General features: G+C 32.9%; 1 protein-coding gene across 1 annotated transcript in view; it reads left to right on the forward strand.

The window, feature by feature from the left end:
• LOC128183514 (uncharacterized) overlaps positions 1–15,226 on the forward strand; it is a 17,256-nt gene continuing 2,030 nt past the window's right edge. Inside the window, exons 1-11 of the mRNA XM_052852546.1 lie at positions 1–401; positions 5,514–5,702; positions 6,993–7,052; positions 8,699–8,761; positions 9,760–9,837; positions 10,301–10,390; positions 10,766–10,984; positions 11,782–11,820; positions 12,496–12,726; positions 13,047–13,076; positions 13,778–14,260. Of these exons, the coding sequence (XP_052708506.1) occupies positions 314–401; positions 5,514–5,702; positions 6,993–7,052; positions 8,699–8,761; positions 9,760–9,837; positions 10,301–10,390; positions 10,766–10,984; positions 11,782–11,820; positions 12,496–12,726; positions 13,047–13,076; positions 13,778–14,260 (1,570 nt within the window). The 5' untranslated portion in view covers positions 1–313. The remainder of the gene's footprint in view (positions 402–5,513; positions 5,703–6,992; positions 7,053–8,698; positions 8,762–9,759; positions 9,838–10,300; positions 10,391–10,765; positions 10,985–11,781; positions 11,821–12,495; positions 12,727–13,046; positions 13,077–13,777; positions 14,261–15,226) is intronic.

The raw sequence follows: 15,226 nt of genomic DNA on the forward strand, positions 1-15,226 counted from the left end.
TTTCAAGTTCTCCTGATGATCGATAATTCGCTGACTAACACGGAACCAGTTCTTTTCTCTCTGTGTGCTGGGATCCGCTGATGGTAAGCCGGTGTCGTATACGTGAGTTCTCCCATCGATCTGCGCAGAAATTCCTACCTCCAAGTATCACTATTTTATATTACATTCCTGGATTCCGCACAGACATTTATTTATCATTGCTGCATATCGCTGGCGTCCGTTGACTAGGACAGGGAACCCGGGATGCGAGTTTGAGACAATATTACGAAAGACTTTGCAGAAGTTGTGGACTAACAGTTAACAGCGAAACAAAATGAAGCCAGCTTTGACTTATTTGGTTGTGTTTGGAATATTTCTTACCTTTTTACACAATTCCTATGAGGAACAGATTAATAAATCAGGTATGGTTTAGAATCCATCTTTGTCTCAAATTGTAACTTTGTATATTATTGAGAATTTATTAATGTAGTACCTGTAAGTATTGATACATGAATATTGAATAAATTAATTGATTCGATACATTTATGTTTTCAAATAAAGTTAAAAGGACGCTTACTCTCCTTGCAAAACGAAAGCAATGTTGCGCTTCTAATGTCTAATGTCTCCTGCACCATCACAGTGGCGACATCGATGAAAAAAAAGGTGGATGCAATTGTTCTCTGAAACTTAAACAGATGGTCAATGTCAAAAATTTGTCTTATATGTATATGGTGAATACAAAATACTTTGGTTGGATATTTATATGGTTTTCTTAAATCAGATGAATTAAAATTGCTATAAATACTATGAAATTATTTTTCATGTCTTTGGAATATTAGCGATATATATAAATTTTGGTAATCAGTGTATTGTTCTTGTTTTCTAAGAAATACCGAATTAACTATGATTTAGGGGTGATTTTGTAGTAGAATAAGTTCTATGACGGCGACAGTCAAGGTTTATAAATCAGACGCCGGTCGTGCAGTATTTAGTCGCTTTACTGAAACTTCACAAGAACCAATAACTGTAAAGACATAAAAAGATAATTCTAGTCTGACAGGCATAGAGAATTTATAATGGCGCCTTTCTATCATTATTATTAACGCGAGTTTTTGAATAATCGATATGCGATTTTTTTTTCATGTAGCGCAAAACCGATTAAACTTTTAACATGCTACCCAGAGCGAGAATTAAGAAAAGAGCCACCAAGTGATGCTTATTAACACGCATATCATAAAAAGGATAAATTTTGTTATAAGCAACACTAAGACAATAGTCAAAGGAGGTTGATTTGAATGCAAATATTTTTCTGCCTATCAATTTTCGATACAGTACCTTTCTATTTGGTCATTTACCATGATGTACTAATATTGATTTTGCCCATTAAGTGTTTAGCCGCCAATTAATGGCATTCAGCCATATTCCGATGGGGAATCGGCATTAGATACCAAGTCTGGTCTCCAATCATTGATGAAATATCAGTGCTACTGTTAACCTCGGTATCCCTCCCCCGGTCTGATGATTCAGGTTGACAGGCATCAAATTTGGTATCCATTTTTCTCTCTATACATTTTAAAAACTTTTAATGACCGGTAGGTTGTAAGGATTGGACACTGTTCATTCTTTACAAGGCAATCTATAGCTACATTAAACCTAATAAACAGACAATGTTAAGGGTTTATATACTTGGAGCATAGAACACCAGTATTTTGCCACTTTGCACTCTATTTTCTTTTCTTTTCACCCCTTGCCAACTTTGTGATAAAAATAATTTAAATTGTTCAGTTGCAGGATTAGTACAGTATTAGATGTCAATTTTGTATGACGTTATAAGAAGAAGAAATAAAGATATTATGCGATCAATTCTCGGATATGGAATTGTGATTGAGTACTCACTTACTATGCCTGGGTTGTATCGATTATGCAAATCACCCACCTCGTCTTAGACAAGCAGATTATGTTGGTCATCTTTATTACCTTATTATATTCAGACAATACGATATGTTGGTTTAATTACTAGTATTCTATGGTTAAAAAAAGAACAACCATCAAATCAAGAATGATTATGTTTTAAATCAGTATGGTACTTGATCGGAACGGTACTAGTATTTATTGATATGTACATGCAACTAACATAATTTGACAAATTTGCCCTAATATGAACTTTTTGCTTAAAAATAATTAAATGTAAAGAAAAGCTTTTTATATACTTGGAGCATAGAACACCAGTATTTTGCCACGTTGCACTCTATTTTCTTTTCTTTTCATCCCTTGCCAACTTTGTAATAAAAAATAATTTAAATTGTTCAGTTGCAGGATTAGTACAGTATTAGATGTCAATTTTGTATGACGTTATAAGAAGAAGAAATAAAGATATTAAGCGATCAATTCTCGGATATGGAATTGTGATTGAGTACTCACTTACTATGCTTGGCTTGTATCGATTATGCAAATCACCCACCTCGGATACTTTTTTTTTTTTAAAAGAGGAATTGTTTTATTAAAGATGTTCATGTATTGTATATAAAAGAGGACATTGTCGATCTCTTATTTAAACACTTCATGTAAAATCTTATGACAAGTTATTTCTTATTTCATTCATCGCTTGAATGATCTCATTATTTTAAATACTAGTACAACATTTAATCTTCTAGTGCGCCCACTAGCAATTGTAAGGTCTATGTAATACGATTAAATTTAGTATGGTAGTGTGTTTAAGGTCATTTGTTTTGGTCCCGAACATGTTCTGAACAAAAAAAGAGGCCACTAATATTCGATTTGTTTCATATTTTGAGTGCAACGGCACTGCCATTTTCTGGCTGCCCTGGGTAATCCGTGATAATCGTTTGTATATCTACCCACCCACATCCAATCTCTCTCAGGACTGCAAATGAAGGCAACCAACTAAAAACGGTTATCCCGTTCCGTCTGATATAAATGCCGTGTTCTTTGTTCAGAAAGTCACGTTTAATCTTATCATATTAATTTAAATGTCACTGCTGGAACATTCAGGATGCTGACGTTCCAGATAAATTGCTTTTTTCCCCTTTCTTTATTGGATGCTGTGCTTTCGTCATCCTTTTATTCTAAGCAATGTTTCACCATTGTTTTCACATCTTCATCGTTATGACAATTGTGACTTTATAATTACTCAGTTTTCAGTAATTTTTCATACTTACTAGTACGTGAATATATCTGTAAGGCAGAAACCAAAAATCGAAGAATTTATTATCACAATATGTATAATTCCTTAAAATTATTTAGTTTGTGGTTAAATATTTGTTTGAACCATCCTTTTACGGCGTATTTAGAGTGAAGTACCCCTACGCTTTACTTTCTATGTGTAAAGTATATTTGGGAATGGTTCTTCCTAAGCACTTTTAAGCATTCATTTAACACTTACCATGAATGCATATATGTAATAAAGCGTTTCCCATTTGGTCCAATAGTCAAATTATAAACCCTTAGAGATGTGTTACATACATAGCTGAAACCCACGTTTTCCATTGTATTTTTGCTTGAAACAGTCCATCAAATTTGCAGATGTCATTTTGTAATCTTAGGAACGAAACCCCAACATGTTTGATGATAAGATTTTATTTCATCATTTGATGATAGATTATTCCAAGCAAATGAGTTTATTATTAGGTTAAAAACGTGTTGAGCGAAAAATTATTAATGCATTTACATGTATTTTAATCTATAAAATGTCAGTGACAAATCAGCTGATATAAAAAAGAAAACATTTAATTATAGTGTTGCCAATGCGTTTTTAATGCGATGTTTCATTTCACTCTCGTGTTTAGTTACCTCGTTAGTATTTCAAGATACTATAAAACTAATCAAATCGACCAACATGCATGCACTGTCGTCATGAATTGTAGATGAGACATGGGGGATGCCTTAGGTCGATATCACTGAATTAAAGGCCCCTATTTCTGTCCGCCGTACGTCTTATTCAATCAGGATGATGCCACGATGGCGGGTCACGAAGCTTCCTAAATATTTAAACAGCAGAAAACTTCCTTTTCGTATTTTGTAGATCTTTCATTAGCTTGTACCATTGTTCATTATACAAGGTAACGGCCTTAGGGTGGGGCCAATATGGTCATATATTGGGAAAATATTCAATTTTCTTCTTTGTCTCATATGTATTTGAGAAAAAAACAGATGCATGGTTATGAAGTCTTTAGCAAGAAGGTATAAAATTTTAATTTTTTTTCTGTACTTTCACTGTTTTGCGGGAGAAACTAAATGCATTGCAAATGTGTCCATAAAGTTCACAATTTAAATTATGACATTCACTACCCATGGGGCAGGGGTTGAAGCTTTTAACTTTTTTTTTCAAGGTCACTTGAGTCACTCGGGTAATCTTATTGCCGTTGGTTGTACCTTTAAGGTAAATTGTCCTTTGGCCATTGAAGATTAAGTACATGTTCTATTTTAGGAAATCTACTTTAATATCCTGTGCATTGTTCATTATAAATGAAATCTTGAATATTAAAAAAGATATACCAATAAAGGCATGTATGCCCCTTTTTACCAAAAGTTTACATTTTTTTTGGCCCATATAGAGCTAGGGGAGAGATGATCCGAGATTGTTCTGACACTTGCCTTCCTCCCCCCCCCCCCCCACCCTTATGAATTCATGTAATGTTTGCAAACGTAAAATAATAAAAGTGGGGATATTAGTCAGAGGAATCTCGAATTAGCTACAGGGTTTAGACTTCAAAATGAAGCTGAAACTGCAAACATGAGATTCCCAGGGATGGTCATCTAATAGTTCTACTAATAAGTTGTATAATTTTTTGCAGTCTTCTTAAAAAAAATCTGTTTTCCTAATAAGGTAGACCAGTAATTTTATCAAGTGTTTAGTCGATGGTATTCAGATTTCTTTCCATATTTCATTCAAAAATATGTTTTATATTCCAACCTCATACATAGACGTACGTATCAATTCCATTCTGTCTGCATATGATGAAGAAATAAGCCCCCAAAGTAGTCGTAAATAGCGATAAGTCATAGAAAAAGGGGAGCCTTCCATATCAAATGAGTTCGTTTCGTGTTTCAACTATATGTGACTCATTTTTTTCCTGATTACAATCAGCCGGAGACTGGCTTGAGGCTGGCAAACTCTTCAGTTTGGAAGCACTGGCGTAATATGATTTTGATATCCTTTAGCTAGGTAATTTATTGGGATGTCCACTCGGACAAATTTGTATTTATCCTGTCCTGTGGCGAATGATGCAGTTCGTTAAATTTCATTCCGGATCCATTAATTCAGACTAGATGTCTTCATTGATTATACTTCACGTACATCGCTTTCCGGGAATCAATAAATTCGTGCAAGTTTTCGCAACTAGTCTGTAATTGTTTTTGTGGAAAAGAAACAAGTCGTCAGAAATTTCTCATTAATTTACTACTTTCACTTAATTGGTATGTCATCAAACTAAACGAGAACCCTGTGCACGGAAATAATTAAGAATACCGTTCGTGCAAGAATTATATATTAAGGATATTCGTTTGTGTTCCAGATAATGGTCCTCGTCCAGATTTGATAAACATAGACGAAGGATCCCAACATTCCAAGGCGAGAGCTAAACCCGCCGATAATATTGACAGAGATGACGAAGACGGAGACGATGATGAAATCGATGGTTCCGGTTCCGGGTCAAGCGAGGTCAAACAAGAGACAACAACATTATATCCAACGCAATTCCCAGGTCATTTCTTGCTCTAAGAAAAATTAATTTTATCTTTAGAATGTACTTTTAAAGTGTTTATTACACTAGTTAAGATTTGTATTCCTTTCACGGTAACAGATTTCTGAATCAAACAACAAAACTCCCACTACAACTAAACAATAAGAATGCACGAAATAAATTGTAATGTCCTTGATCTGATTTTTTTTTATGGTTTAACCCAATGACATCAATTTACAAAAGCGGTTCGGTACAAAGCTTTTAGCTTTTTTTTTTAAAACAATCGTTTTGGAGTGAACTCGATGTAATTATCCGTAATGATCCATAAATTGGCATCGATTCTTTAAATGTGAAGAAACAGTTGTCATTTTCGTCAAATCATTCAAACATTTCGATGAATACATTTATTCTTTGGAATAGTTTTACATTTTATCATCAGATAATTTTCAATTAACACACTTACATACCTATTTCAAGCCTGTATATACATGTATTATTAAGTGATACCTGAATATAATGAATAAAAAGGGCTTCAATTTGTTTAATTTTACATGTAACAAGTAGTAGCTTTTTGCTGGATAAAGAAAGCTGTTTTCAAAAGAATATCTTAACGTAGATGATTTTAGATTAATATACGTGGTGTCAGATACATTACTAGCGCAAATGCCGTATCCCACGATCCTTCTTTGGTCTCAGATGTTTGCCTATGGATTAATTTCTACTGATTGTGCTTATTCCATGTATGAAGTCAGATTAACAAATACCAAACATACAAGATACTGCTCACAAAATACATAAGCCATCAAATATGAATGAAGGTCAGAATTGGATTTATTTAATTACATATCATCTGTATAATTTTATTCCTCGAGAGTTTTCAGCAAAAAGTCGTTGCTTAATGAAAAGGTCATCTAAAACAAGGAACTAACATGTAGGTTTACTGGTCTTCTATTTGACGTCAACCAAATTCTTAGGGGTGAAAAACACTTAAAAATAGTCTGATATGACAAGACCCTTACAAATTTTAATTTTGATATGTTATTTTTTTTAAAGTTTGAGGTTTAGGGCCAAAAGGTTGTTTAGAGTTTTCCTGGTCAATTTAGTTTTTAATGGTTTATGTAGTAAATAATAACTTCTTTTTTTTTAGTATTAAGTTAACAGGAAAATTGTCTTCTGGGATGAACATTCTTCAAAGAATAAGCTTTTAGTATGCCCTAGTGTTCATGCATATCAATTTAATTAATTAATCTGGTACATTATTTTAAGGATATCTATGTTATCTTCTTTAAATAAGATATCCTTTTCATACAGGTCCAGTTGTCATGGAAACACCAGCATCGTCATCTTCCATTGACGACAGAAAAATCAAAGGTATGATGTAGGCATATGGTCTCCAGATAGTTTTATATTTTGCTCAAAAAAATTTTTTAAAGGAGAAATGGACTGCCTAGACGCAAATAGTTGCTTAATTGTTGACTTAAAAGGTTTGAATTTAGACGTTTTCTTATAATATTTGAAGTTATCATAAGAATTTGCTGTTTTGACATATTATTTTCGCGTAAGATAGTGCCACATAAAAAATAGAGGACTTAATTTTTGCTATTCATATGTGCAATTTTTAACTATAAATCAACTAATGTTAAAAAATATATGTCCTTAAAAATTGGGACTTTTTAAGACTTACTTTTAAATCTTAAGGTCAGGGCTACAATTTCATGCCAATGATATTATTTTGTCTCGAAAAATTTAATTAGGCTCCAAAGAGTTGATAACCTTTGTTTTATTCCCGACAGTGACTCAGCAGTACATACGATATGTTCTATGACTCAATTATCGATTTGTTCACAGAAAGCTTACACTTTGATGTATTCAAATTGTTCTCGAAATATGTAAAACGAACACTATTTTCGATTCCCTTGGTCGTCATTTGTTTGGTTTTTTTTTCCTAAATGATGCGCCTCGCGGGACAACATCTCATACATTTTTCGTAAGATCATATAGTAATATTTTTATTTATAAATAAGTTATACGTAGTGAATTACAGACGATGCATTCTTTATGGCATACTGCTGACATAAACAATGATATCCCTCGTGTGAAATAGCTGTACAAGTTTGTATGCATGGTTAAAATACAATTGTGATAAGCCTCTCCCGAAAATAACTGAACCGCAAAACATATTCTTCCTCAAAAACCAAAACAGAACAACAAATTACCATAAAAATAGCGGGAAAGGGTCAAAAGGTTATCACTCGTAAGTAGTTTATTGGAAAATATACTGCATAAGTTAATATATAGATCTTTGGCACGGAGTGCTTAATAATGCATTACTTTGTTTCTGTGGATCTTGCCTCAGGATCGCGTTATGAAGCGCTGATTGATATATATCAATTAGTCAAGTCTCTGTTCGTCGGACACACCGCGACTTGATCCCCCCGCTAATGGTGTCTTTGACACCCGATTCCATATAAGGTAATGAGTCTGTTTGGCAAACAAGATGAACCCGGGGATTAATTCTCACATTTCCTCCTCCATGTTGGCTTGAGTTTGTAGACGGTGTAATTGACCGGTCACGCCTTAAATAAGCCTTTGTCACCACTTCATCGACACCATCAAGATATAGACTTCTGCTGCAGATTTTGTTGCACATAGATCTTTATGATTGCGGCAATAATGGGCATTTTCGTTTTCCCTTGTCGATTCTTAAATCAATAAACAACACAAAGTATTACCAATGGGTTTGAATGTATGAATTTGGGTTTTCTTTGGTGGGGGTGGGGAGAGTGATATGGGAGTTGATGGTGTCTTGTTATTCTGTGTCTTGTTTGTTTTATGAATAATTATAATCTGAATGTTTAGTTAAGATTTAAACTTGATTTATTGATTACCCCCCCCCCCCCCCCCAGTTCATAAAGCAACTTGTTGTTTGCTTCGATTTCAAGAACAGCAAACAAATAATTTATTTACATGTACATAGCAGCGAGGGATTTATTTAAGATAATTTTTTTTTGTTTCAGAAATAATTATTCAAGAAAAAGGTTCGAAGCTCCTTAAAGATGTTACAGATAACAATACGAAAGGTAGATATATATTTTTACTGTATATGATATTTGGTAAACTAACATGTAGAATGGTTTCAAAACACATTGCAGTGAATTCATTTCAGCTACTGAAAGACAATCTGTGGTGAAATGCGTTTGTAGTATAAATAAGTAAAAGGTTATTAATAGTTTGAACAGTTGTACAGTTATTTTGTCCCCTAGGATGTAGTTTACAACATTATGTCATAGAGAATATTACTAATATATACACAAATTTACACTTTATGCATGAGTAGAGAAAAAATAAACATTATCGTACTGTACAGAGTATATATGAAGTATTTTACATTTTTTATGTATGTATATAGGAATTAATAACTTAGAAGTTTAGTCTTCTCGTTACCAATAAATTCACATTAGTTGCTTAGTAAGCTCACTTTATTTGAGAAAAATGACAGAAATATGACAGTATTTGGTTGAAAAAAAAGAAGTTTGATACATACGCGTACATTTCTCTTTCGTTTTTCAACATGGTGCATCTGAACTCATTTTAAAATACGTTGTTTATTGTTTATCTTGTTATTGTAGTGACGTTTTATACATAAACTAAATTTATGTCGGTCTGAAACATAAATTCGGTTAAACTCGTTAAATTACAATCAATTCGATCAAACATCGACTAATAGTAAACAAAACACTGGATTAGGATGATTTTCAAAATAAGATTAACAAGACAAAAACCTTTAAAATGGTCTGGATTTAGTCTTATTTTGGCATTGTTCAAAGACCGAGAGAAATCACAATTAACAATGTCTGCATAAGAGGTAATTGTCTGACATTTTCTCAGACATTTGGATAAAATCTTCTCCAAGGCAAACGTATGATAAAAGCCAGCTGATGTAATAATCTACTGTTTCTGGTGCAAGTTTCGATTCTAGTATTAGCCCTTGTTTTATCAGCTTTCATCTGAAAGGTCATTGATTTGTAATAAGACTTTAAGACCTTGATGCATCGGGTTTCTTATCTTTCCATTCCAGTGCTGGTTTATGGCAACAATGTTATTACTGTGGTATCCGACGATGATGGTGATGATAAGCAACCTTTGACCAATAAAGGTACATATTTACTATAGCAACTTAGCAACTCTTTGGTATAGAAGATTTTCTTAAGGAGGTTCGATGGTTAACAAATTAACAAATAAATATGTATTGAAAACTTAATGACCGGCATGATTTTTTTGTCTATTAACTATTCATAAGTAAAGAAAAGTCCAAATATTTTAGATCTACAATTTAACTATTTTCTTACATCTTTATACGAAGTTTTCATTTGAAGAAAATTAATATAGTCTAAAATGTCCAGGACCATCCGGTTTTTAAAATGTGAGAAAAAAAGATCAATTTTGTAGTTCTTACACATTATTTTTCATTAAAGGTTTGCGTAATAAACAAACACCTTTCACTTAAGGGTTGACTACATATTTTTTTTTAAAATTTAGTTTGATAAATTCAAAACATTTTGCTTTAGCCAAAATAGGTTTAATACAGCTTTTGATCATATCAATATGATCTTTTGCAGACAAGAAAGTTGCATCCAATTTGTTGGCTGCAAAGATTAAGGAAACTGGTTCAAATCCAAAGCGACCACAGGAGAACCATTCAGAACAAAGTACGTTTGTCTCAACAATAAGCCAGACTTTGACAACAATTATATTGCCTCTAGAATATAACATTTGTGAATGTTAATATTTGTCTGTAATATGTCTGGATATTGCCATTCAAATGTCAGACAACATTACTCAAGTAATTCATCCCGTGAAGATCAATATTATAACGTCATCGTATCAATGGGATACCAACATACAATACATGTTTGGTAATATTATTTTCATTAGATTGAGTTCATTTTAAATGAATCCAATATTAATTAAGGTCATTATTATGACATTCGACATAGTTTAAATTTTTAGACATACATGTATTAAATGAAGTCAGCGTTGCAAAAATTATACATTTTTCATCACCATCATCATCTTTGTTCTAGGGGAGAGGATTTGCAAAGCACTTGACTGTAAATTTGGCGCAGAATGTGTAGAGAAAGAGCCGTTAAATTTTGAATGTGTTTGTCCGGTTGGTACATGCGCAGACGAAGAAGGAGCGGAAGTGTGTGGTTCTGATGGGGTCACATACAGGGGGTCATGTCAGCTGGGGATGGAGACCTGCAGACAACAGAAGAACATCACAATTGTCAAACAGAGAGGATGTAAGCAAGTCATTTGGTTTCAATTAATTCCTATTTACTAAAAATCCCTTTAAATTATAAGTTAGAAAGGAAGAAATAAAGTTCAGCTCACTTGTATTCTTCCACATATAATATATAAAGTATTTTTTTTAGCTAAATTTCTGTACAAAAAATCATTTCAATAATATTTTGAAGAGAAGAAATAAAATTCAATTCATTTTACTAAATATTCAAAGATCGAAATATAAATAATATATATATATAGTAAGTTCTTTCGCTTAATTTTTATACGTAAAATGCATTTGAATAATATTTTGAAGTGAAGAAATAAAATTCAATTTCTTTTAAATATTCAAAGATCAATTGTCATGGGGAACTATTTGTTCTCTCAGTCATTCATATTCGATATCTACTTTCGCTATTACCCGGGTAAACATAACTAACTCAAATAATATTATACAAAATTGTAGAATTTCTGTACATCTGCTATTTTACAAGGGCTGAGCGTATTCAGTCAATTTGCAATGGATGACTGTTAATGATATGATTCTATTAATGATACATGTTTTATGACAAAGTTAATTATAACGAATGGCTCTCGTACATTGGTTCATGTTTTACATGTACTCTTGGTTTGTATAGAATAAAACTATATACTGTAATTCATACTTTGTCAAACGTAGGGAGGAAGAAAAAATGTTATGTTTACATCAACAACTTGTTAAATGTTTTACAGCTCTAGAGGAAGTGCGCGGTGCTCCTATTTAAAAATAAACACTTATAATAAACATATAATAATCATACTTTAATGTTTGCAGGTGATGAAGAAAATCCAGAAATGTGTCCTATGTTCCCAGGTTGGTAATCAGACTTTCACTTCTTTTAAGTGAACAAAATTACGTTCAAGTGTGATTTTGCTGAAATTATGATTTCTTAATATTTACATACTGTGTTACATTTTCCCTAGAAGAAATGATGGATAATCTGTCTGTCAAGTACACAAAGCACTCGGATAACGTGCATAAATCACTTAATAGCCGGTTATAAAGTCTTTGATAGACATTAGCCCAGATAGTTTTTGATAGATTTGATATTCCTGAAGGACAGTTACAAAGTGTAAAAGGCCCGAGAATATTCCATTTATACAGCTGATCCACTCAACATTAAGCTACATAATACAAAATCTAGAAATAAAGCGGCTGATTTATTCGACGCATCTCCATTTAATGATTTTTATATCATTATATATATATTCATGTCAACGACTCTACCATTTTCGAAAATTGGCGGCCACCTTCAAGCATTGACTTATTTCAAAAAAATATTTTTTCATGATGACATATATGTAGATGTTTTAAATTTTTCCTCTAAATCAGAACTTAAATATAACTTCTTAGTAAGTATATTTGAACATTAGCGGGACTTAGCTGAAAACAAAGTCCTTGCCATAGGCTTGCAAATTGCAAGTGTTTCTATAAACAGCACAACAGCAAAAGTAAAATAAAAGTAAATAATAAATTATGTATGTTTAGTTCCTAAATGGAGTCCGTGGTCTATGTGGATCCAGTCCGGAGCTTCAGAATTCCGTTTCCGGGTGTGTCTTTCTCAAGAGCCCGGAAGTCCTGGGTGTGTCGGGAAGTCAATTGAAGAGAGGTCGTGTAGAACTCGTCGCTTTGGATACTGTCAGACAGCACTCGGAAAAACTGTTTCCAAACAAGAGCACAAATGTGATGGAACTGATGTGATCGACTATACAAAATTAGGTAGTGCATATACTAGTACTCAAAAATTTAAATGCGAATCAATTCCACCTTTCAAACATTATGTATTTTGACGTTACGTATAGGTAATATCAATTAAGTTGTCATTCTCATAGAAATCATATTAAGTTGATTTCAGATTAAAAAAGAATCCATCTGTTAAAATTTTTAAAATTTAATGCATTGTTTATAGATTGTTCAACATAGATGAAACAAATCTTGATTGGCCAAATACATGTAAAATATAACCATATTTACATTATACTCTGTAGAAATTATCAAATCAGAATTCGTTGTTTTTAAATATATTTTTATTCTAACAGATATTCTGCTCCCTGAACTGATGAAAGAAGGTGAGTGGGTTCTACTGTAAAAAAAAAACAGACTTTGAAATATGATTGGTTTATGGTTCCAATAACATCCAATTTTACGTAACCAAGTTTGCGCAGATCTAAAGTGCTAGAGTCTCGCGCTATTTACATGGCTTAGCCAAGTTATCAATCCTGGGAAATTTCCTAGGTCTATGAGCTGCACTGGAACTTTGATGATCTGGGTAATTGCTTCATATGGATGAAATATCGAGGGATATGACTCATGAATTTATCAGGGATCTCCATTTTGTCTCTTTGTAAAACGCAACACGAAGCCCTCATCTAGAACCATATCGATTTATTCGTGCATATACTGCAAAACAAAAGCGTTTGATTCATGGTACTTTCATGAATCTGTTTCGTGTGGGTTTTTTGTTTTGTTTCATTAAATAGTATAGAAACTATTGATGGAAATGAAATTGTTCAAAGAATTAAAACGATGTATTCATTATTGATTTTAAATTTAACTATCAAACAGTCCATACATATAATAGGCATATTTTTTAAAATTAAAATATAAATGCAATGTAATTAGATATCTAATCTTCTGTTTTGAGAAAATGTAGTTCCTGTTAACTATTTTTTCGGATTTAATTTCTTTCGATTCTCAATTAGTCCTAATTTTCTCTAGAAATTCTTAACATATATTTAAAAATCCATGTCATTGTTTCTTCTTTTTGCAGAGTATGATTGTTTATTTTCCCTCTACGATACGTCGGATTCTAAATTTGTTCATACCAACTGGACGCATGCCCAGCTCATTAACAAGGGAGACCCAGTGGTTTGGTGTGCGCATAGAGGCATGTTTATCCCTTTCTCATCGGGACACAAGAGGTGTACGCAAAAACTAACAGATTTCTGCGCCAAACCCAAATCATGTGGAAAAAGAAGGAGGAAAGGCCTCAAAGACCGTGGTGACTTCAAGAAGAAGTGTTGGAAAAAGTTCCTCCTTGGAGAAAATCTCCCTGCTGCTCTTCCAACTCACGACAAGTATTTCATTTGTCAACGATTCGCAGACGACACCGAGTTTGCCCAGATTTTTGGAACCAAGTCTATGTACGGCACAATATACGACACGCGGAATAAGATCCCTTTGATCTCCTTTGGTCGCTTTAACAGTCTGGGAGATGATTCCTGGCCAGCAGTATCTTCTATGATCGAGAGAGGTGAGATATAGTGGCCAGATCATTTATGTTGTGCATCTAGCTTAATATTGTATCTTGAATTAACTTTGAACAATAAATATTCATGTATATATTAAATTATCAAAGTCGAAAATTAGAATCCAAAACTATTTGTATATGTAACTGGTATACCGTATTATGTTGGCAGAAGAGGTGCAGGCAGCCCTATTTCATTGGGTAGTACTGCTGTATTTATCCCGTTTCTTTCGTTAGCTGAGACATGCAAAATCTTTCTTCTTGAATGTGCTGGTCTCATGATTCTATTGCTATTATGTTCTTGTCAACAAACGCAATTACTCAATTCAAAACCTTTCCGACCAGTAGTCTGCTTGTGACATTCCTTGAATACTTAATGAACAGAAATACCGGTAACCTATTTCAAATCTTTCCATTAATACGAAGATGAAGGGATAAGATAGCGCAAATGCTCATTTGGTTTAGTTTCAAGTTTTTGGTTGGTTTTTTTCAATTAAATCTACTAGTTTTTGATAGTGTTATAATACAAGTTTCAAACTATATTCAGTTCTGAATACATATTTAAACAGACAATAAGAAAAAATATTGCCCTCACGTTTTTGTAGTATCGAACCCACTACCTAAAAAGTCTAGTTCAATAAGGTTACCTAATGTCTGGAGCTGTAACCACTGATCCATTTCAGTCTAAACAACATGCGTTGTTTAAATTCTATACAGGACTTTGTCCACGAATTTACAAACTTGTATTTTTATTCTAAAACGTTTAATTGTTGGGACACAAAATGATATTCTTAAAGTATAGTGGGTCAATGTTTTGTTAAATTTACATGTACATTGTTTTGAATGATTAGATTTGTTGATATTTTAATTTTTCATTATCTTATCCGTCCTTTTATAGGCATTTCCACGCCTTATCCACCCATCTTCTTTTTGTTAAAGCCATATCTATGATTATCTTTTTTCGTTTGCATT

This window comes from Crassostrea angulata, chromosome 1 (assembly GCF_025612915.1).
Source record: "Crassostrea angulata isolate pt1a10 chromosome 1, ASM2561291v2, whole genome shotgun sequence".
NCBI classification, from domain to species: domain Eukaryota; kingdom Metazoa; phylum Mollusca; class Bivalvia; order Ostreida; family Ostreidae; genus Magallana; species Magallana angulata.